At 34.4% G+C, this 22975-nt stretch overlaps 1 protein-coding gene across 4 annotated transcripts in view; it reads left to right on the top strand.

Moving 5' to 3' along the window:
- The window catches only part of SEC14L1 (SEC14 like lipid binding 1), an 87735-nt gene that overhangs the window by 40084 nt on the left and 24676 nt on the right, over nt 1–22975 (top strand). For 3 of the 4 annotated variants that reach the window (XM_072645127.1, XM_072645125.1, XM_072645126.1), the window contains 5 exons: nt 14288–14437; nt 17464–17595; nt 18311–18439; nt 19765–19993; nt 22302–22411. In XM_072645127.1, coding sequence (XP_072501228.1) covers nt 14327–14437; nt 17464–17595; nt 18311–18439; nt 19765–19993; nt 22302–22411 — 711 coding nt within the window. In that variant the 5' untranslated portion in view covers nt 14288–14326. Of the gene's footprint in view, nt 1–8959; nt 9075–14287; nt 14438–17463; nt 17596–18310; nt 18440–19764; nt 19994–22301; nt 22412–22975 lie in introns of those variants that run through there. The other variant, XM_072645128.1, reaches the window with a different exon arrangement.

The following is a 22975-nucleotide window of genomic DNA, read 5'->3' on the forward strand; positions in this document are numbered from 1 at the left end:
AAACACTGAGGATAAATTGGAAGGTCAATGGAAAAATCCTGTGGGACCAGTGCAGGAGAGTGAAGTGGTCCAGCCCCAACCCTAGGGTGGCAGAGGGGGGAGAAACCTGCAGTAGCCACAGCAGCAGCAGGGGTAGCTGCAGCCACTGTTTCTGGAGCTCTAGGCCCACAGATTGTGGGGGGATCGAGCAGGTGACAGTTCACCCCTCCCCCCACTGGAAGCAGAGAACTACCTTGACAAAGAGCTCAAAAGTCAAGTAAATGGCTGGGGAAATAAGCAAAAACTGGAAAAAGAATCAGACTATAGAATCTTACTTTGGTGCCAAGGAAGACCCAAAGCATGCAAACAGAAGAAAACAAAGTCAGAGCTCTTCCATCCAAAGCCTCCAAGAATTGGTCTCAGGCCATGGAAGAGCTCAAAAAGGATTTTGAAAATCAAGTAAGAAATAGAGCAAAAATTAGGAAGAGAAATGAGAGTTATGCAAGAAAATTATGAAAAAACGAGTCAACTACTTGCTAAAAGAGACCCCCAAAATGCTGAAGAAAATAACACTGTAAAAAATAGACTAATCCAAATGGCAAAAGAGATCCAAGAAGCCAGTGAGGAGAAGAATGGCCTAAAAAGCAGATAGAAAAGGAGATTCAAAGGCTCACTGAAGAAAATAATTCCTTAAAGATTAGAATGGAGCAGATGGAACTAATGATCTTTTGAAAAATCAAGAAATAACAAAGCAAAACCAAAGGAATGAAAAAATAGACAACATGAAATATCTCATTGGAAAAACAACTGACCTGGAAAGTAGATCCAGGAGAAACAATTTAAAAATTATGAGAATACCTGAAAGCCATGATCAAAAAAGAGCCTAGACGTCATCTTTCATGAAATTATCAAGGAAAACTGCCCTGAGATTCTAGAACCAGGGAGCAAAATAAACATTGACAGAATCCACCAATCACCTCCTGAAAGAGATCTGAAAAGAAAAACTCCTAGGAATATTATAGCCAAATTCCGGAGTTCCCAGGTCAACAAGAAAATATTGCAAGCAATCAGAAAGAAACAATTTTGAGTATTGTGGAAATACAATCAGGATAACACAAGATCTAGCAGCTTTTACATTAAGAGCCTGAAGAGTTTGGAATATGATATTCCAGAAGTCAAAGGAGCTAGGGTGAAAATCAAGAATCACCTACCCAGCAAAGTAAGTATTCTACTTTAGGGGAAAAAACGGCTATTCAATGAAATAGAGGACTTTCAAGCATTCTTGATGAAAAGACCAGAGCTGAATAGGAAATTTGACTTTCAAACGCAAAAATCAAGAGAAGCATGAAAAGGTAAACAGGAAAGAGAAAGTATAAAGTTCTTACTAAAGTTAAACTGTATTTGTGCATGGAAAGATAATATTGTATTTCTTGAGATTTCTCTCAGTCTTTGGGTAGTTGGAAGGATTGTATGCATATAGACAGAGGATGCACGGTGAGTTGAATAGGAAGGGATGATATCTAAAGGGGTGGGGGAGGAATATATTGGGAGGAGAAAGGGAGAAATGAAATGGGGCAAATTATCTCATAAAAGAGGCAAGAAAAAGCTTTTTCAATGGAGGGGAAAAGGGGGGAGGTGAGAGGGAGAAAGTGAAGCTTACTCTCATCACATTTAGCTTAAGGAGGGAATAACATACACATTCAAAGTAGGGGAGAAGGGGATAAATGGGGTGCGGGGATGTTAGAAAGGAGGGTAAATGAGAGGAAGGGAAAATTAGAAATGAACACTTTTGGGGAGGGACAAGGTCAAAAGAGAGAATAGAATAAATGGGGAGCAGTGTAAGATGGAGGGAAATATAGTTAGTCTTTCACAACATGACTTTTGTGGAAGTCTTTTGCATAACTACACATGTATAACCTATATTGAATTGCTTACCTTCTCAGTGGGAATGGGTTGAGAGGTAGGAAGGGAGACAAGTTGGAACTCTAAGTTTTAAAAAGGAATGTTAAAAATTGTTTTTACATGCAACTGGGAAATAAGATATACAGTAATGGAGTTTAGAAATCTATCTTGCCCTACAAGAAAATAGAGGAGATGGGGATAAGGGAAGGGAGAGATATGATAGAAGGGGGAGGCAGATTGGGGGAAAGGGTAATCAGAATGCATGGTGTCTTGGAGTGGGAGGAGGGGAGAGATGGGGAGAAAACTTGGAACTCAAAATCTTGTGGAAATGAATATTGAAAACTAAAAATAAATCAGAAAAAAAAAATGGTAGGAAGAACATTCTAAAGCCTAGAGAATTATTTAGATAAAGATGAAAAGATGGGAGAAATTCAAGGCATTTGGGATGATAAATAGGGCAGTTTAACTAGAGTATAAAGTTGTATTGAGATATGATTGAAACATTAGTTTTGAGCCATATTATAGGAGATGTTGAATTCTAGAGACTATTTGGAAGGTAATCAATAACCATTGGAAACAAATCTAGAAAGATCAATCTGAAAACAGTTTTGGGGGCTTAATTGGAGGAGAAAAGTTTGGGGAGGAGGAAGGAAAATGGAGAAAGATGGAAAAATCAGGTAGGAGGTAATTGCTGCCCTAGAGCCTGTAATAACTGCCTATTGCCTTAGGACTTTAAAATGTTAGACTGCAATTAGGGATCACAAAAGTAACAGGCTGTGGGAGTTAGCTAGACATGGCAGTAGTAGTGGGTGGCAGATGAATTATAATATTCTCAAAGTTACTCATTCAATAAATATTAAGTGCCAGGCACTGTGCTAAGCTTTGGGGATAGAAAAATAGATAAAAGACAGTCCTTGCCTTTAAAGAGTTCACAATCTAAGCATGAAGATAAAAAGCAAATATGTTCAAATGAGCTATGTATAGGATAAATAGGAAATAATAGAGAAGAAAGGCACTAGAATTAAGAGAAATTGGGAAAGGCTTCCTGTAGAAGATAGGATTTTAGTTAGGACTTAAAACTAGGCAAGCCAGTAGGTGAGATGAGGAAGGAGAACATTCCTGGGAAGGACAAAGGAAATGCCAGAAATTGAGAGATGGAGTGTTTTGTTGGTGGATCAGCAATGAGTCTGGTGTCAGACACATGCAAGAGATACATGGCCCTAAGAACCCCATCTATTCTCCTGTGCTTTAAAAACAATTAAATATATTAGTATAAATGAAGATTGGATTACTGCCTCTGATCTGTGGAAGGAACAGGGAATAAACATTTATTTTGATCCTTTGATAGTATTCAAGTATTTGAAATGCTGTCATTTGGTCTATAGTGTTTTCTCTACTTTCACTCTCTTGGGTTTATATAAAGAAGAAATTTGATAGGATCTCTTTTTCTGTTTTAGCAAATTGTTTATATCTTATATAATATGTATATGTTATGTAATTGTTCTTTGAATGTTCTGTAGAATTCAGTTGCAAATCCATCTGGTCTTGAGATTTTTTTTCTTTGAGTTGATATGGCTTGTTTGATCATTTTAAATAATTGGTTATTTAAATCTTTACTTTTTTGTTCTGTAAGTTTAGATATTTTATATTTCTATAAATATTTAACCATATCATGAACTGATCATTTGCCATGGAATCGAGGAACATAGTTTTAAATAATTATTTCATCTTCATTTGTTGTACATTCTTTTTTTAATACTGTCAGTTTGGCTTTCCTTTTTAATATCAGGTTAGTTAATTTATTAATTTAGTCATTAAAAAACAGCTCTTAGTTTTGTTTACCAATTCAAATTCAAATCAGTTTACCAATTTTGCTTTCAATTTTGTTCATTCCTTCATTTTCTGATTTTTTGTTTTGGTATTTCAGTGGGGTTATTTGGTTTGAACTCAACTTTTATACTCCAGGAGTTTCCTGGAGTGTAAAAGTTGAGTTCAAATTAGTCCTCAGACACTAGCAAGTCACTTGACCTCTATTTGTTTCAGTTTCCTCAACTGTAAAGTGGGGGATAATAATAACACCTACCTTCCAGGGTTGTTGTGAGGATCAAATAAAATAATATTTCCAAGACCCTTACTTACAAGATTGTGAGAGCAGCTAGGTGGTGCAGTGCATAGAGCACCAGTGCAGGAGTCAGGAGGATCTGAGTTCAAATCTCACCTCAGACACTTGGCATTCACTAGCTGTGTGACCTTGGGCAAGTCACTTAACCCCAATTGCCTCATCCTGGGTCATCTCCAGTCATCCTGGTGAATATCTGGTCACTGGATTCAGATGGCTCTGGAGAAGTGAGGCTGGTGAACTGCACAGCCCTCTCTCACTCAAAACAAAGTCAAGTGCAAGTCATGTAATTATTTCTCTGATGGCATGGTCTTCGCTGATGAAGGACAAACACACATACACACACACACACTTACAAGATTGCTTGGCACTAAGTACCAAGTAGGTGCAGAATAAATGTTATTTGCAAGTGATGACATCTTTTCCCTGAGATTGCTTGCAGAGCTTGTTCTTTATGAATTAAATTATTAAATTTAACCACTATGTATCTTGGAGTCTGTGTTTTGGGTGTTTTGTTTTGTTTTGTTTTTTACCGAAGGCCATCTGTGAATTCTTTTTATTGGAATTTCTTTTTCTATGTCCAGAATTTCTGGGGAATTCTCTTCTATTATTTCGTACATTATGGTGTTAAAAGTTTTTGTCCTATTGTGTTTTATGATTCTTGGGTTGTCTCTACCATCCTATCTTTTAAGATCAACACGTGTTGTTTGCATAGTAAGCATATTTTCTTTTAACAGAACTGGTTTTTGCTTCTTTTCTTCTTTCACCTTTGTGTATTTACATTTTCAATCTCTTGTTCTCCCTTTTGTTTCTTTGGTGAGAAGGCGATTGCACATTGCATTGTTTTTATTCTGCCTGTTATTTTTGTTCTAAGTCATAAACTCTGCTCTCATTATTCTCATTTCTCTTTAGAACTGCTCAGGAACAGCATGTTGTGATTCCATGTTCTCAAATTCTCCAAGGTCCTCTTAATATACGTTGGATTGTTTTCCTTTGTTCTGTAGTATTTATTCATAGATGCCTGAACTTTTTGTCTCCAATTGGAAACTGTATTTCCTTCTGTTACTGTTTTTCCTACTGATTCATTTGTTTATGTTTAAAGTCTTTGAATTTCTTCTTTGTGAAATCTTTGGTAATTTCAGCCCTTTTTTCTACCTTTTTTTCCCTGTCACTTCTTTCCTCCGATGGTAAGCAGTTTATGAAGGGTTCATAAGCTTATTGATTGACTTTGGGGTGCTCATTATGGGCAGAATGCTGCATAGTCCCCAATCCCCAACCCCACATAGGGTGTTGGTGTCCTATCTTGGCATCCATTCCAGCTTCCTTGTTCTTTAGTTCTTTGGCCTGGAGCTTTGTTGTGCTTTTGTTATTGGGTTGTGACTTCTGGCTGGCCTTTGCTTCTGTGGGGCTGTGGCTGCCAGGCTGTTTGTTATAGATAGGGCAAATTTTTGTAGCCTGGAGCTGCAGTTTCCATGGCACTGGAAAGGGGAGGGGTTACCTGGGAAGAGTACTTGGATATGGGGTAGGGTTTTGTTGCAAAATTGAGTTGTATCCTTGGATCTGCTAGGACAGCTGCGCTGTGGGAAATTAGGGGAGGGGTGTTGAGGGAGCTCAGGATAATTGAGTTTACTCTTTTTTTAACCTTCTTTTAGGTTTTGGATAGTCTCGACCATGGAGATAGTCGAAAATGCTTTCTAATTTGTTTTGGATAGGTTTGAGAGATCCTAAAGATCAGAGAAAAATGCCTTAGTCCTCCATCTTATTGTTCATGTGACCCATAAGTACTACTGACTAGGTGCTTAATAAATGCTTGTTTATTTCCTCCTTTATGGTTGTATACCAAAATTCACTTATCTGTTTTCTCTTTTGTTGGTGAAAGTGTTTAGAGATAATAGAATTGGGAGAAACCCTAAAGTCTTCTTTGGCTCTGCCCCAGAAGTTTGGATATGTTGTCTCACATTCCAGACATTTTCTTTAATTATATTACTTATGGTTTCTGTTATTTATTCTTGATTCATCAATTCTTTTAGGGGTAGATTATTTAGCCTCGTTTAAATTTTAGTTCATTCTCCCATAGCTCTTTATTGGATATAATTTTTATTGTTTTGTGATTTGCTTGGAAGGTTTTTTATGTTCTATTACATAGACAGTTTTTACAAGGGTAACATTGTTTTCATTCAGTGTTGTTCTCATTCAGTGATTGTCAGGGAGCTATCATATCTAGTTTTTCTAAAATTCCATTTAGGCTATCAACTTTCATCTTGTTTATCTTTCTTGGTAGATTTTGTTAGATTTAGGCAGTGTGTGCTTTTTTTTTTTTGTTAGGTCTGTATAATTGTTCTATCTATTTTTTCCTGTAAATCAGTTAACTTTTGTTTGGTTATTCAGATCCATATTGCCATCCTGTACTTATACTATTTCATTGTTTATGGTTCCTTTAAGCATGATATAGTTTTCCTGTTGATAATGATTGCTAACCCTACTTTTCTTAATTTATCTGAAGTACTATAGATTTACCAGCCCCTTATCTTTACTCTGTGAATCCCTGTGGTTCAAGTTTACAAGAATGTAAACGTAGTATTGTTGGATTCTGCTACCTTATCATTTCTGATGTCTTCATCCATTTTGAGTATTCCATTTATATTCATGGTTGTGATTGTTAATTGTGTATTTCTTTATATTCTATCCTCTTAAATTTTGTCCTCCTCTTTTCAAAGAACTAATTATTGAAAGAGGAGTGTACTGAACTGTAGTGTTAAAGCTCTCTATTTCTGTTCCATCGTCGTACTCTTCCCCTCAGTCAAAGCCAGATTATAGGTTCTTTTTCCTACTTTCTTTCCTTTTAGATCCCTCTTCATAATGTGTCTTCTGAAATTGGAATTGTTTTTCCTATTGCTAATTTCTCCCCAAGTCTATTTTCTACTTTTAAACCCTACCTTTACTCTGTTCCCATCTGTTTCCTTGTTAAGTTTAATGAGTTTATTTTATTTCTACACTGAACTTGTAGGATTGGGGAATACGTGTTCAGGAATGAACAGTTCAGCCTTCCTTTTAACTGTTCAAAAAAAAAAGTGAGGTTCCCAGTAACCTTTGAGATTTGAGATATGCGCATTTCCCACCACCTCTGCTTTCATGTTTCAAAGTCTTCTCATACACCTCAATTATTTGAGGCAGTAAGTTCTATCCTCTTTCTTCTCCAGCAGGTTCCCTTTTCCTTCATTTTTCTTTCCTTTCTTACACCCATCAAAATAACAAAACCATCTCCAGGTCCTCTGTCTCTCTAACCCTCAGACATTAGGGTTAAGGTTCCGTATGTTTTCTTGTCGTTGCTTGCTCCCTTTCTCTTGTGTAGTGTTTTTTCATTCAGTTTAGGAAAAACTTTTTTGGTCCGTTCTTAAGATTTCATTGGCATAGGAAACTTCTGGTAAGGAAATGTTCTCTACCAATGCAGGTTGTAACTGCTTTTCAATTTAATCTTAAGAGAGTTACCTAGAATACTGAGGAATTAGTTACTTGCCCAGGGTTACATAACCAATTTGTGTCAAAAAAAATGTAACTTCAGTTTGTATTTCTGATTCAGAGATGAGAGTTCTCTACCATGTCTTATTACTCTCCTAGTGTTGTTAATTTAACATTACACAATATAACTTTTATCAAAGCAGTTGGATGCTCTGATGACAGTGGTTACAATAAAAACTGTAGTTTATAAACTAGGTGATGTTATTGTCTGGTAAATCTTGACTTTGTTGTAGTTAAAAAGAATATGATAAAATTTTCCTAATAATGGAATACATGAAATATTAAGATTAATACTAGCATTTCAGTGCATAATATGTGAGCTGCATATGTATCATCTATGTGCCTTCCAAAATGTCTTTTAGTCACGTTAGAGAAATTTTAAAACATAGATTCTTTAGGTTGTTCAATTAGTTTGCTTTGTCTTTTAAAATAATGCTGTTAGATATCCTTCACTTGATAGTTATAGAAACTTTATTTAAGTAGATTGAACTCTGATTTTTTGGTTAATTATCTTTTTAGCAGATCAAGGAAAAATTCTTTGGAAAGAGTATTAAATTCATTTTTAGTTTGAAGTGTTCTTTGTAATTTAATCTAGGATTTGGAAGAGATACAAAGAACATAATTGCTTGTGATTTTCTTAATCTTTGGGGAAAATGACCTTTGGCATATTGACATGCACATCTAGTTTATGATGAGTATCTCTTATTGGTCCTTACAAATGAAAAGAAAGATCAAACAGCTGTTTTGTGCACTAGTTAAACAGAAGATGGGTGACTAAGTTAACCGGTTTAGATATAGTATTTAGTTCACATGTTTGATAATTCCTTTTTGTGACTAAACTGGAAAAGAAGTTAAAACACTTGTCATAATGTTAGAATATTCATGATTTGTTTTGCATTGTCATACTTTGACGGTCAAAAAGAAAATGCTTTTGAAAGCATACCTGAATGTTTTTGCATGCTGAATGTTTTGCATCCTTTCTTAAACTTAACTAAGTTGCTTAGATTTTTTTCAACGATTCCAGGTCTTATGGTATAAATCAGGCCCAAATAACTTGCAGCCTCCAGGCGCTTACAGCCCTTGGGCTGCTTGTGGCACATGATTTCCCCACAATCAAAGGATGTTTTCCCCTACATTTTTCCTGGGTTGCCCAAAATCCTTTGGTAAGTATCCTATGGGCTGTAAGTTGTGAAGGCCTGGCATAAATTATAGTAAAACTCCATTAATCTGACTTATTCAAAATAGTACATAATTTAAAGTACATAAGTTGTTTCTAGTTGACTGAATATACTATTGATTTATGAATGAGAATTATAATATTGCATTTATATAGTGCTTTAGGATTTATGAAGCACTTTATAACTATTATTTCATTTTATTCTCACAATAACCATGGGAGGTAAGTGCTATAATTATTTTTACAGATTAGGAAACAGTGACTTGCCCAGGGTCAAATTGTGTGTCTGAGGTCACAAATGAACTCATCTTGCTGATTCCAAGTCCAGTACTCTATCCACCATGCCACCTAGCTGCTGAATAGTCTGAACAAAGATAGGTTAGTCTTTTCCCTTCTTATTTCTTCCCAGACTTTCCCCATCATACGCCACCTCCATCAGATATTTAGAATAAACAACTTTAAATACCTGTACCTAAAAGTAGACAAGGGATTTGAATTAACCTCCAAGGGATATGAGTATTGTCACATCTAACCTCCAACGTCTAATACTAAAATAATATTGAAATTTATAATAATGTAATAATTGATATATTTTACATACTATATAATTTATAAAATAAGATAAAAATTATAATGCGAAGACTACATAGTTACTATTTACATTGGATGCTGTAGAAGAAGGCCTTTCTTCAAGTTGACTAAGACAAATAAAGACAGTTACATTGGAGTTGTAAACATTATCAAATCCAGAACTCTAATATAGCTCTTAAACTCTTTCTTAAAGGGAGAACCGCAGAGTCTCAACATATTTTTTTACTATTTGAAAAAGGAAAAAAAGGATCATTTTCTCCCCTAAAAAACCTGACTTCCTGAGCTACTGCTCTCCATTTAAACATTGAGGAAAAGCTAGTGATTGACTAATGTGAGCTGTCCTGTGGTAAATTGTTAATAGGACAAGCAGGGTGGTAAGAAGAAACTCAATCAATAATCTTTTTACTAAGTCCTTGAAACAAAGGATTATGCAGTTTAAGTAAAACTGCTTGCCTGCCAATACAGTCTTCTTCTTCAAATGCAAAGTTTAGCATTTCTGCCTTTGATCATAAACTTTCCATGATTTCCTATTGCTTTTAGAATCAAATATAACCCTAGTACCCCCTCACCCTGCCCCAACCTGACATTTTTAGTTTTTCCCAACTCTGGCTTTAGTAAATTTTAATGACCTTATTATTTCTCTTTTTTCACTCTCCATTTCAGCTAAACTAGATTAGTTAGCTCTTCTGAACTGACCATTCTTTTTCCCACCTTTGAATCTTTTTACAATTTTCTCATTTCTGGAATATATCTCCTTTCCATCCTTGTCTTCTTTCATGGTTTCAGCTCAGGTGACATCTCATCTTGAAGTTAATCAGTCAAACATTTATTAAGGACCTACTGTTATTAAGTATCAGGGACTGTACTAAGTTCTGGAAATGCCAAAATAAGTAAAAGATGATCCTTACCCTCAAGGAACTCACAATCCAATGGGGGAGACAAGCAAACAGGTATTTACAGACAAGCTATATACAGGATAAATGGGAAGTAATTATAAGAGGAAAAGCACTAAAATTAAGAAGGATTGGGAAAGCCTTCCTGTAGAAAATGTTGTTGTAGTTGGAACTTTAAAAAAAACCAAAAAACAATCAGTGAAATTAGTAATTAGAGATGAAAAAGTAGAGCATTCCAGGCTTGGGGTACGGCCAGAGAAAATGCCTGGAGCCAAGATAAATCTCTGTTAAACCTCCTAGTTGTTAGTGCTATGTCCTTCTTCAAATTCTTGTGCACTTATCTGAGTATATATTTGTATCCCTCCAATAGAATTTTAAGTTCCTCAAGGGCAAGAATTCTTTCATTTTTGTCTTTTTATTTCCAGAACCTAGCACAAGCAGTGTCTTCTCTTTAGTAGGCTTTTAAATGATTTTTTGTTTGCATTTAATATTCTCTTATCTACCTGGAATTCCCCCAAATCATCCCAAACACCCACTTTCTCTAAAGTTCAACTTCATATGACAGGTATATGTGATTTAATATGATCTTTTTTCTTTCAGAGGATAATAGATTTAGAACTGAAAGGGAAGTCCAGTCTCCTTTGTTTTCTAGGTGAACAAACTGAGTTATAGTTTGTCACATAAGTAGTATCTGACAGAACAAGGATTTGAAACTAGGTTCTCACACTCAAAATCTTTGTACTCTCCCATATTTTTAAAGTTAAGTATATCATTGTGAAAGAATGAAATCTTCTGTTATCTTGAACTTTTTAACTCTTTTATTGCTATACAACTTTGAAAAACTTTTTGTTTTGTCTTCCCATTAGACTTTAAGAATATCCTATTCTACTTTGTATTCCCTTCCCTCAATTCCTCCCCAATCCCTGGCACAGTGCTTGATACTAGGCTACATATTTTTGATTTGATAATAAATCATTAAATAAGATCTTACAGAAAAAGACAGACTGGAAGCAATTCCAGTTCTATTGCAATGTTCTACAGATGTTTTGAACATTATTTTTATTTTGAAACTGTTTTTTGGAGTATATGTAGCTATTTACAGTCTTTAGGAACTCAATTATATTGAGATCTGAGACAGTGTTGTTCACTGCTATCTCCTAGCAAATGACTGATATAATAGTATCAATGACGAGCCTGCTGTATTTAGTTGACTAATTTTGGATCTGATCACACACAGTTCAGTTTTAAGCTACACTTCCTTAAGTGGTGCTGCTTTTAAATGGATCTGCTTAGTAGAATGAAGCATTATAACCATTAAATTTTAAGCTGACAACTTTACTAAAATGTAGTTTTCTTCACAACAGAATCTTGGCTTTTAATATGTCAAAATTACATATGCTTTAAAGCCTGGTTAAGAACTATTATCAAGTTCTCAAATTACAGGCTAAAAAACCCCCATCTCTCTTGAAAGAAGAGTGGGAGTAGGATTATAGGTAGAAATACATATAATTATCCACATAATTACCCAAAACATGGGTTTACTTTTAGTGACAAATCGCAATTGTTATAAGACCCAAAAGTTGTAGTTCTGCTATTGAGACATCTGATATGTTAAATGGAGTGAGAATATTATAAAATGGAAGTAGATTACAGCAAATTTTCCAAAATTGATTTTATGTCTAAAAGGGATCTTATATAATACTTACTTTTGCTCTGGGAGGAATGAGTCTAGGCAAAGTATTAATGGATGGGGAGAGGTTCACGGAGGAAGGCCGGTGATTTTAGGTGGTTCCATTTCATTCCCTAATGCCCAGGTTAATTATAGGTGTTATTATTGTATCCTTCAAGCCTTCAGATGGTCTGCCTTACAGCATGGAAGAGAAGGATGGTCAAGAAAGTAGGAGGCAGGAAATGGGAACTGTTGATGTCTTCCTCATGGGAAAATTCTTTTTTAAAAAAAATTTTTATTGATGTGTTCTGTTCTTTTTTTGCATCATAGTTATCCCCAGTTATCTCCAGTATCCTTCCCTACCTCTTCCTAGAGAATCATGCCCTATAACAATTAGTATATTTTAAAAACAAAAAAGGAGGAAAAAAATCATCACAAACTGATCAGTACATTGAAAAAGTCTGAAAATAAACATGTGCAATGTATAATCCATGCGGACCTCCCACCTCCACAAAGGGGAGGGTTTAGATTATCCTCATCTCTTCATGTCATATTTTTTATAACTCTTTGTAATTTTGTTACACTTTTTTTTTTTGAGGTTATACTTACATTGTTGGTGTCATTGTGTGTATTGCTTTTTTGTCTCTGCTTACTTCACTCAGCATCAGTTGTGTGGATCTTTCTGTGCTATATTCATTATTTACATAATTTATTACAGTAATATTCCATTTAATTTTTGTACTGCACTTTGTTTAGCTGTTCCTCTCATGGGAGAATTCTTAACTAATAGAAAGAGGAGATATTAAAAGACAAAAAGATAATTTTGACTGCATAAAATTAAATGTTTTTACATGAGTGAAATAAGTGTAAACAATTTAGAAGAGAAAATATAGACTGTGGAGTAATATTTTCATGAAATATCACTATCAGAAGATTGAAGTCATCTGAAATATTCAGAGAATCAAACATGTATGTATATCACCAAAAGCCATTCCCTTCAAATTCACAAACTATTAAATAGTTGCATAAAAACATAGTCCATGTAAATAATAGGAAGAGAAAGGTCAAATAAAGGGAATAGTCAGTGCTAGAGGAGCTGTGGGAAGACAGGCACACTGATGCATTGATGGTAGAATTGTGAAGTGGTCCAAGCATTCTGGATTTGTTTATAACTGTGCAGCTAGGTAGCTCAGTGGATAGAGTACTGGACCTGGATCCGAGTTCAAATGTGGCTTCAGACACTTAGTAGCTGTATGACCCTCAACAGGTTACTTAACTTCTGTTTGCCTTGGAGGCAGCTTAGTAGATAAGAGTATTGGGCCTTGAGTCAGGAAGACTTGTGTACAAATCTGGCCTCAGACACTTAACTAGCTGTATGATCTGGACAAGTCAATTAACCCTGTTTGCCTCAGTTTTTTCATCTGTTAAATGAGTTGAAAAATGAAGATGGGAAACCACTTCATTAGTTTTGCCAAGAAAACCCCATAGAAAGTATTGGCATGCTGTGATCCATGACTGAACAACTGACCAACAGTGCAAGAAAAGTGACTAAACTCTTTATCCTTTGACCCAACAACCTCCTGACTACTGGGATTATTATATCTTCAAGAAAATCAAAGTCAGAAACAATGATTCAATATATACAAAAATATTCAGAGCAGTGCTCTTTATGGCAGGAAAGAAACAACGTAGGTGCCCATTGATTGGAAAATAGCTTTTAAAAAGTTGTGACATATGAATAATGCAGTAAGAAATGAGGAATATGCAAAAATTAAAAGGAACATTAAGATCTATATAAACCGATACAGAATAAAGTAACAGAACCAAGAAAATAATATACACAATGACTCCAACAATCTAAATGAATAGAACTATAAAAAGAAGTTTCATTTTGAGTAATGGAAAAAGCAGTGAAATTCCTGGAGAAGAGATAATGAAACCTGGTATCAAACACTGCAACTGTGCCTAATATTTCTGCTTAAATGTTTTATTTCCTCAGAAGATACATTCAGTCCAGAAAGGGGTAGGTGTAAGGACCAAAGGTATTCATAAAACCTTGTGTTTTTTTTTAATAGTTAAAAATGTTTCTTAACTTGTGGTGCATTGATTTGTTTTTAGAATTATTTCAAGAAGTCTTTCAATATAGTTCGTTTCCTTTGTAATCCTATTTATTTTATGCATTCAAAAACATTTTTCTGAGAAGGGGAACACTGGCTTCACTAGGCCGCCAAAGGGGACACACACACACACACACACACACACACACACACGGCTTTTTCCTTTAATGAAAATTTTAATTATGAAGGCTGAAGTAAGCATATATATGTGTAATGCCATTGACAGAGTTTTGGAATTAATTTTGACATTTGTTGAGTTTCTATTAAATTCTACCAAACTGTATTTTTTATTAGTTCTTTTTATCTTTTCTCCTTTTATAGGCCTATGAAAGGAGATTTCCTACTTGTCCTCTGATTCCAATGTTTGTACACAGTGACACTGTGAATGAATATAAGAGTGATGATGGGGCTATTCATGTTATTGAACGACGCTGTAAACTGGATATAGATGCACCCAGACTATTGAAAAAGGTATTACTAAAGAATGTACATATTTATCAGCACCATATGGAACTTTTACAAAAATCGACCATGTACTTAGCACTGAAAAATTGAAAATAAATATAAAAAGGCAGAAAAACCCATTCTTTACAGATCAAAACACAGTAAAATAGTAATAGATTCAAAGAGCACAGCCAAAAAACACAGGCTTAAATTGAAACTTACTAAAAAATTCTAAATGGAATAGGTTAAAGAAATGAATGATAGAAATAATAATCACAGGAAAAAATAATAATCACAGGAAAAAATAATGACGAGAAGACAGTATGTCAGAGTTTCTGAGATACAGTTAAAGCTATCTCAGAAGAAAAAATTCATCTCTAAAAGCCTATATTAAGAGAGTATAAAAGATTAAATATGTGTTTTTTAAAAATGGAATTTCAGCAGATAAACCTAGGATAAGTGTAAAAGAAGAAATCTTTAAAATTAGGAGAAAAATATAAATTGGAAACCATAAAAGCTATATACCTGAGGAACAAAACTAAAAGCTGGTTCTTTGAACAAACTAACAGTCTAATTAAAAGAGCAGAAAAACATATCAACAAAATATAAACAAAAGGAAATCTCAATAAAACCAGAAGAAATAAAAGAATTATTCAAACCTATTATGAATAGTTATATGTGAACGCAACTGAGAATACAAAGGAAATGGAGAATTATATACCCAAACTAACAAAAGACTAAATAGAAATCCCAAATAATCCTAACTCTAAAAAGGAAAAAGAACTACCATTTGGGGGAGGAGAAGAAATTTCCAGTTCCTGTTGGATTTACAGGAGAATCAAACTTTTAAAGAATAATCAGTGCCTATAATGCACAAACCATTCTCAAAAATTGAACAAGAAAGCACTCTACCAAACTCATTATATAAGACAAATATACCTAAATCAGCAAAAGATAAAGCGAAAAAGGAGCATAATAGACTAATATCATTTGAATATTGATTTAAAATTTTTTTTTTTAAATCCTGACAAAGAGACTTATAATTTTTGTCCAAGAAATCATTCATTATGACTAGGTTGGATTTAGGCTAGAGACGCAAAGATGGTTTAGTAATCATATTACATAGTGATCATATTAAAAACAAAACATCCAAAACCATAATTACTAGAATTCAGATGTAAAAAGTCTTTGACAAAGTACAGTACTCACTAATGCTAAAAACCTTACAAAATATAGATGTAGAGGACTCTTTGAAAAAAATTATGAGCATTATCTACCAGAAAGCAAAAATTATATACAGTGGGAATACACTAGAAAACTGCCCCTATTGAGAGTAAAAGCAAGGATACCTCTTCTACTCACTGCTATTTTAAATAGTTCTAATGATGCTGAGAGTAGTAATAAGATGAGAAATTTAAGGTTTAAATAGGCAAAGAGGTGACAAACCTATTCCTTTTTGCTGATGATATGATAGTTTACTTAACATGTCTTGGAGAATTGTCAAATTAGCAAATTGAAAAAATAGCTTCAGCAAAGGTACAGTCTGCAAAATAAGCCAATACACATCAATAGCATTTCTATGTAATAACAAATCCAAGAGGCAAAATAAATTCTATAAGATATTTGGGAATAAAAAGCACTTAATAATTGCATAGTTTTAATTACAAAATACTTCTTAAAGAAATAAAGAACAATGTAAATAGCTAAATGAATATTCAGTGTTCATGGCTGAGCTTTGTCATTATATAAATTATAATACTGCTAAAGTTGGCTTATAGTTTTAATACTATATCAGTCACACTACCAAAGGGATACTTTACAGAGCTAGATAAAATAGTAATGAAATTCATTTGGAAGAACAAAAGTTCTAGAATATGCAGGGGAATAATGGGAAAAAAATCCACAATAAATTAAAAAAAGATATGTGATCTCAATTGAGCAGTTGTCTGGGATTTTTGGATCAGATCTCTGACAAGAGTTTGGTATCTAAGATATATAAACAATTTACAGAAGTATATTAAGAGCAAAAGCTATTCCCTAGTGGTGAAGTAGACAAAGGATGTAAACAGACAGCTCCCAAATGAAGAATTACAGTCTATTAACAACCATATTAAAGAATGCTCCAAATTGCTACTAATAAATGAAATACAAATAAAAATAATCCCAGGTTTTACTTTATACTCAGCAATTTGACGAATAAGACAGAAGATTAGAATAATCTTGGGTTGTAGGAAGATAGGTACACTACTGTATTGCTGGTGGAGTTGTGAATAAGTACAACCAATTTGGAAAGCAAATTGGAATTATGTAAATAAAGTGGCTAAAATGTCCATCACCTTTGACCCAAAGATTCTGCTAGGTTTCTACCCCAAAGAAGTCACTGACAAAATGGAAGCTCCATTTGCACTAATATATTTATAGAAGCACTTTTTTTTAAGTTGCAAAGAACTGGGAACAAAATAGATAGCTGTTGATGAGGAAATGGCTAAACAAATTGTGGTACATGAATGTAATAGAATATTATAATGCTGAAAAAATGACAAACATAATAAATATAGAGAAGCATGGAAAGATTTACATGAACTAATGGAAAGTGATACAGCCAGGACAATGATATACACAGTGACTGCAGTAATATAAAATGAAACAACTGTAACCATAAAACAGTAAAAAATTAATTTTGCAAAACTATAAAGAATAAGCCTAACCTCAAAGGAAAAATATGAAGAAATAGTTGACCCTCCTCCTTTGTAAAGGGGTGTCTTATGGGTTCACTACAAGGTATATAATGTCCCTTTTTTTTTTGGATGTATTGGTAAATTTTGGTAATTGCCTTTAAAAAAAAAATCCTTTGTTATAATGTGTGGCTCTTTCATATGAGGGAGTAGGAGGAATACAGAGTAAAATCTAGGTGATGTAAAAACAAATGTGATCAGTAAAAATCTATTTTTAAAATGATTTTAAAAAGAAAAAGAATAAACCCTTCACTCCATCCCCACCAAGACAGGTAGTATATTTTAACTACTGCTAATACAAATCATACCTTTTTTTAGATTGCAGGAGTTGATTATGTTTACTTTGTTCAGAAGAATTCTTTAAACCGCCGGGAACGGACCTTGCATATAGAGGCTCATAATGAAACATTTTCCAACCGAGTCATCATTAATGAATACTGCTGTTACACAGTGAGTAATATGGAATGACAGAGAAAGGTCCTGTTAGGTATTTGGTTGTATGTAGCCCCAGCAATACTATGTTGATTGGTCTCTTCCAGTATGTTTTGTTTATCACCAGAAGCAAATAAGAATATCCCACTGAATTACTAAGAAATGATATCTCATCTTTGTTTTTAAACAATCCTATTTATCATTCTCTTGAGCAACTTGCCTGTCAGAAACTTAATTATTGTTCTTCATGAGTTCCATTTAGTAGGGGGTTGAGCCTAATGGATTACTGTTGTGAGAATTGTACTTTCCTAAAAATACTCTCCTGTAAAGTACCACTTTGATTCTGACCCCATTCTTGCTTTCCAAGAATACCTGTAGGGGAGCTCTGGATAATTATTTTAACATGTGAGTTATAGCTGAAGAAAGCAGTACCAAGAACTTTTCTTCACATTTAGTGTGCCTTAATAAGTTTGTTGAATTTAATTTCTATTTCTAACTTAAATGCAAAATAATCCTTAGAAAATTTTTTTTAATTTAGAAATTAAAAAAAATATTTGGACCTTTTATGATTTTGAACTAGGTTTTATAATTTTTCTATATAATTTTAAGAGGAATGATAGGAACCTAGTTAACTCTACTTCATGTTTTTATTATGGGTTACTTATATTTTGAATAGCCTATATGATGTCACTTGCCAAAACAGGTCATTTGAACACTTCTCCCTTTCTTTCAGGTTCACCCTGACAATGAAGACTGGACCTGCTTTGAACAGTCTGCAAGTCTGGATATTAAATCTTTCTTTGGTTTTGAAAGCACTGTGGAAAAGATTGCAATGAAACAGTATACCAGCAACATTAAAAAAGTAAGTCTTGGCATGGGATTTTGCAGGGAAAAAGGCCATCTTTCTGAGGTAGTTTCAGTTGGCATTCTCTTCTGAGGATGGGCTGGATTGGGAACCTCAAAATTTCCTGATGAGCTGCTTAATGGAACTCAGAAGACAATAAGATCATGTAAAGGAGAGTGGCAGATATTGACGCTAAAAGTACAAGTGGTTACTGGAAATAGGCAGCCCATTTTCCAGTAATGCTAGGAAAGGAGCATGACATTCGTAGTCTACTTGCAGACTGACCAGATTCATGTGTGCGATTAACCTACTTCAGATCACTGAAATATAGCTATCTTCTCTAGAAGGCCCTGTCTACTAAAATTTTGCATGTAACAACATAAAAGTTAAGGAATTTTTATGCTGTGTCTGTTAGTGGGAAATTATTGAATGCTTAATAGACTTATTTATATCTTGTTTATTTCATTATGGGTGAATTTGGTACACCAAGTCATGGCAACAAGCAATATTTTAATTGGTTGTGTAGGAAAATATTGCCCACTTGGGCTAGACCTAGTCCTTAGAGGCAACATAGTATAGTGGAAAGCTTCTAGGATCATAGATGATAAGACTTGAAAGAGACTTTGGAGGTCTTCTCTTCTAACTCTCTCGTTTTACAGATGAAGAAACTGAGGCTCAGAGAGATTAAGTGACTTGTCCAAGATTACACATTAAGCAGCTGAACTGAGAATCAAACCTAGATACTCTGACTTTAAATTCAGTGTTCTTTCCATTACACTATGAGTCCCAATGTGTTAGACTTGGGTTCAAGAGAGTCTTGGGTTTGAATTATGCCTCTTAATATTTACTAGCTGAACAGTCATGGGCAAGCCACTTAACCTTTTTCTGCCTCATTTTCCTAATACGTAAAATTTGGACTTTGGACTAGATAATGTTCAAGGTTCCTTCCACCCCCACCCCTCAATCTCCATTTCTGTGATCTTTTTACTATATCATACTATCTCTAGATACCAAGTCTAACCTGAGTGGATAGCATTTTTTTGCCTAGTAGCATATCTTCCTCACAGGCCTGCCTAAATATTAAATGAAATAATGATATATGTAAAGCACTGAATCAACCTAAAGTGCTATGCAAATATAAGTTATCATTATTACCTGGAATATACAGACTTTTTCCAGAAAAAGGGAATTAAAAATAAAGATGAACAAATGGTTTAAGATACTATTCCTCCATTTTGATTTGTGGTATTCATTTTTTATAACTTGTTTTAGAAAACCTTTGAGAGATGAATAATTTATATATTATAAATTCCCTTTTCATAAAATGAGACTTTGTATTAAAGGGAAAAGAAATCATTGAATATTACCTGCATCAGTTAGAGGAAGAGGGCATCACATTTGTGCCCCGCTGGACTCCTCCAATTACATGCTCCTCAAAGAAAACTTCATCTGGCAGTAAACAAACAGTGTCAGCTGCTATTAGCATACCAGCCACACCATCAAAGGAAGGATTGAATAATGAAATTCTTAACTCCAACAGTTCATCTGAGCTTGCCGTTGGGACACCTGATGGTAAGATGTTTTATTCCTAATATAGTTCTTATTTTATTTCAAGAATTGAAGAGTTAGAAGTCACCCAAAGGGCAATGGAGAGGGCTATTATGGGAATGAGTAGGAGTGCATCTCATTACCAACAAAGAATTATAAAGGAGCAGCATTGCAAATGATGTCACCAGAGAGCTGTGTGACCTGAAAAGGAGGTAGTGTAGTCATCTGTGGGGGAGCTTAATGATAGTATAGATGATATGCTCCATTGGTATTCATGCACTGTCAAGAGGAAAACTGACCCCCCCTACCCCCCCCATAGAGGACCTAAGGAAAAATGGATAATTGTTGCATTTTTCACAATTGGAAGGAATATATACATCCAAAAGTAGTTCTATGTTACATGTTTGTTAGGGAAGAAAAGAACTAGTAGAAAACTGGCACTTAGAGGTCAATCCCATTAGAAGTGAAAAAGGGCCTAGTTACTTTATTGCAATTTCTTTGGGAAATTTGACTGTTAACTTGATTACATGATGGACTTTGGAGTACTCCATGTCCCCTAGACTAGTGAAGCAAAATCCTGAGTGACTGATTAATTTTATTACTTTTTTTCTAGAGTAGAGCATGCAGGAAGTATGATGTAGTAGAAAGGATGCTTGATTTAGAGTCAGAGAACCTGAGTTCAGATTCTGGTTCTGAACCTTACTATCTGTGTGATCGGAAAGTCACTTAATCTCTGTTTCCTCATCTTTAAGATTTCTTTTGTATACATATCTATGATCTTATGGTCCCTACTTCGCCTTCATATCCCAATATATCCAATTTAGCATGCAGTGACCTATCCCTTTTTAACAAAGACTGTCAAAGAGAAGGAAAAACTTTTCAGTAAAATTAACCACCATATCAACTGACAGAATATGCAATGCTTTGTACCCATACTTTTCTCCTCCCATGCATAAAGAAGGAAGATCTATTCCCATATTTCTTCTTTAAGGCCAAGCTTGGTCTTTAAGATTACACAGTATTTAAAGTTCCTTTTTTTTGCTGTTCTTTGTATTTACTTGTTGTAGCCATTATAGATGTTCTCATGATTCTGTTTATTTCATATTGTATTAGTTTCTGTAAGTGTTTCCACAGTTCTCTGTATTCCTTTTTCATCAGCCTCACTTCTCCTCTGGAGCCATCTGAATCCAGTGTAACTCATCAGGATGACTGGAGATGGCCCAGGATGCAATGGGAGAAGTGAGGCTGGTGACCTTGCACAGCCCTCCCTCACTCAAAACAAAGTTAAGTGTAAGTCATGTCATCATTTCTCTGATGGCATGGTCTTCTTCGGGCAGTGAAGGATGAACATAGCAACAGCAACAATTCCTATTTATTGTTTTGAATGACATAGTGATATTACATTACATTCATATACCATAGGGTATTTAGCCATTCCCTAGTTGATGGGCATCTGCTTTATTTCCAGTTTTTTGAGCTCCTTGTAGCATATGCCTAACAGTGGGTTTCTCAGGGTTAAAGGACTTGGACATCTAGACATTTTCTTAGCATAGTTCCAGTTTGTTTTACAGAATGACTGGACCATTTCATAACTCTACCAGTGGTCTGTTACAGTGTTTTGCTTTCCACAATCCCTCTTTCATTAACTTTTCTACATTTTGTTATCTTTGCCATTTTGTTTGGTAAAATGATATAGTTCTTTAAGATTTGAAAGTGCTTTGCATACATCATCTCAATTGAGCATTAAGACAACCCTGTGAAACAGGTACTGTAGGTGTTATCCCCATTTTACAAATAAAGAAAGTGGGACTTAAAAATAACTAAGTCACTTGCCCATGATATCATAGCTAGTAAACATCAGAGGTAGAATTTGAACCCAGGTCTTGCTCAATTCAAATTGATTGCCCAACTTACTGTGCCACTTAATTATGTCCCGTTTTCTAACAGGAATACCATCTAGCTGAAAATTTTCTTTGCCTCAAGTTTTTCTAGAATCTTTTTTATCTCTTTGGTCTCCATCATTTGCTACTTGTGACATGTGTATTTGATATATATTATGTTCTTCCCTTGCCCTCTATCCCCAAGTAGAATATAAGTTTCTGGAGGGCAAAGACTTAATTTTTTTTTAGCTTAGTATTCCCCAGTGATTGCCACCTAATAGGTGTTTGACAAGTGTTTGTGGAATTGTATAAGCAGTGTTGAATAGCAAATGATTGATAAAAATTTTGAATCTACTGCTCTATAGAAAGACCAAAATTAAATTTTTTCTTGCCCAAAAATATTTGAGGTCTTCCATCTAAATTAATAAAGTTGTATAAATTATTTGTTTCAGACAAATTGGATGCAGACTACATCAAGAGGTATCTGGGTGATTTGACTCCACTACAGGAAAGCTGCCTGATCAGGCTCCGACAGTGGCTCCAGGAAACCCATAAGGGCAAAGTAAGGAATGAATAATATAATTGAAATTCCCAGTGTCTTAAAGCAAACTTAAGAAGGAAAAATATAATAATTTAATTCAGGTAACTGGTAATTAATCCTACTCTTAGCTTTCTATCCATTTAAGGAACACATATTGCCAACTATCAATCCTTAAATCTAAAAATGATTATTTCAGTATTTAGTTCATGTAGTGCTCAAATGCTTTGGGACAAAGCATGCTATGTTGTTTTCCTGTATATAATTTGTCATATTTCTCATGTAAAACCTATTACAGAAAATTTCCATACTATAAAAAAAGATTCAAGTTAAAGTAATAGCCCTATTCAACAGTTTATAACTTTTTAAATAATTAATAGTTTTTAAATTCTAGTTTAAGCTTCTTTGAGAAATTTCACTATGTGTTTTTTAGTATTAAAAATAAAGCATTGTTTTAGAAATCATGCAGTTAAAATTTAGTAGTATCTTTGATTCTACTACTACTACTACTACTACTACTACTACTTCCACTAAATCTTCTACTTAATACTTAATGTGGGCAATTTGAAAAGGCTGAGAATTATCCTT

This window comes from Notamacropus eugenii, chromosome 2 (genome assembly GCF_028372415.1).
Source record: "Notamacropus eugenii isolate mMacEug1 chromosome 2, mMacEug1.pri_v2, whole genome shotgun sequence".
Lineage (NCBI taxonomy): Eukaryota > Metazoa > Chordata > Mammalia > Diprotodontia > Macropodidae > Notamacropus > Notamacropus eugenii.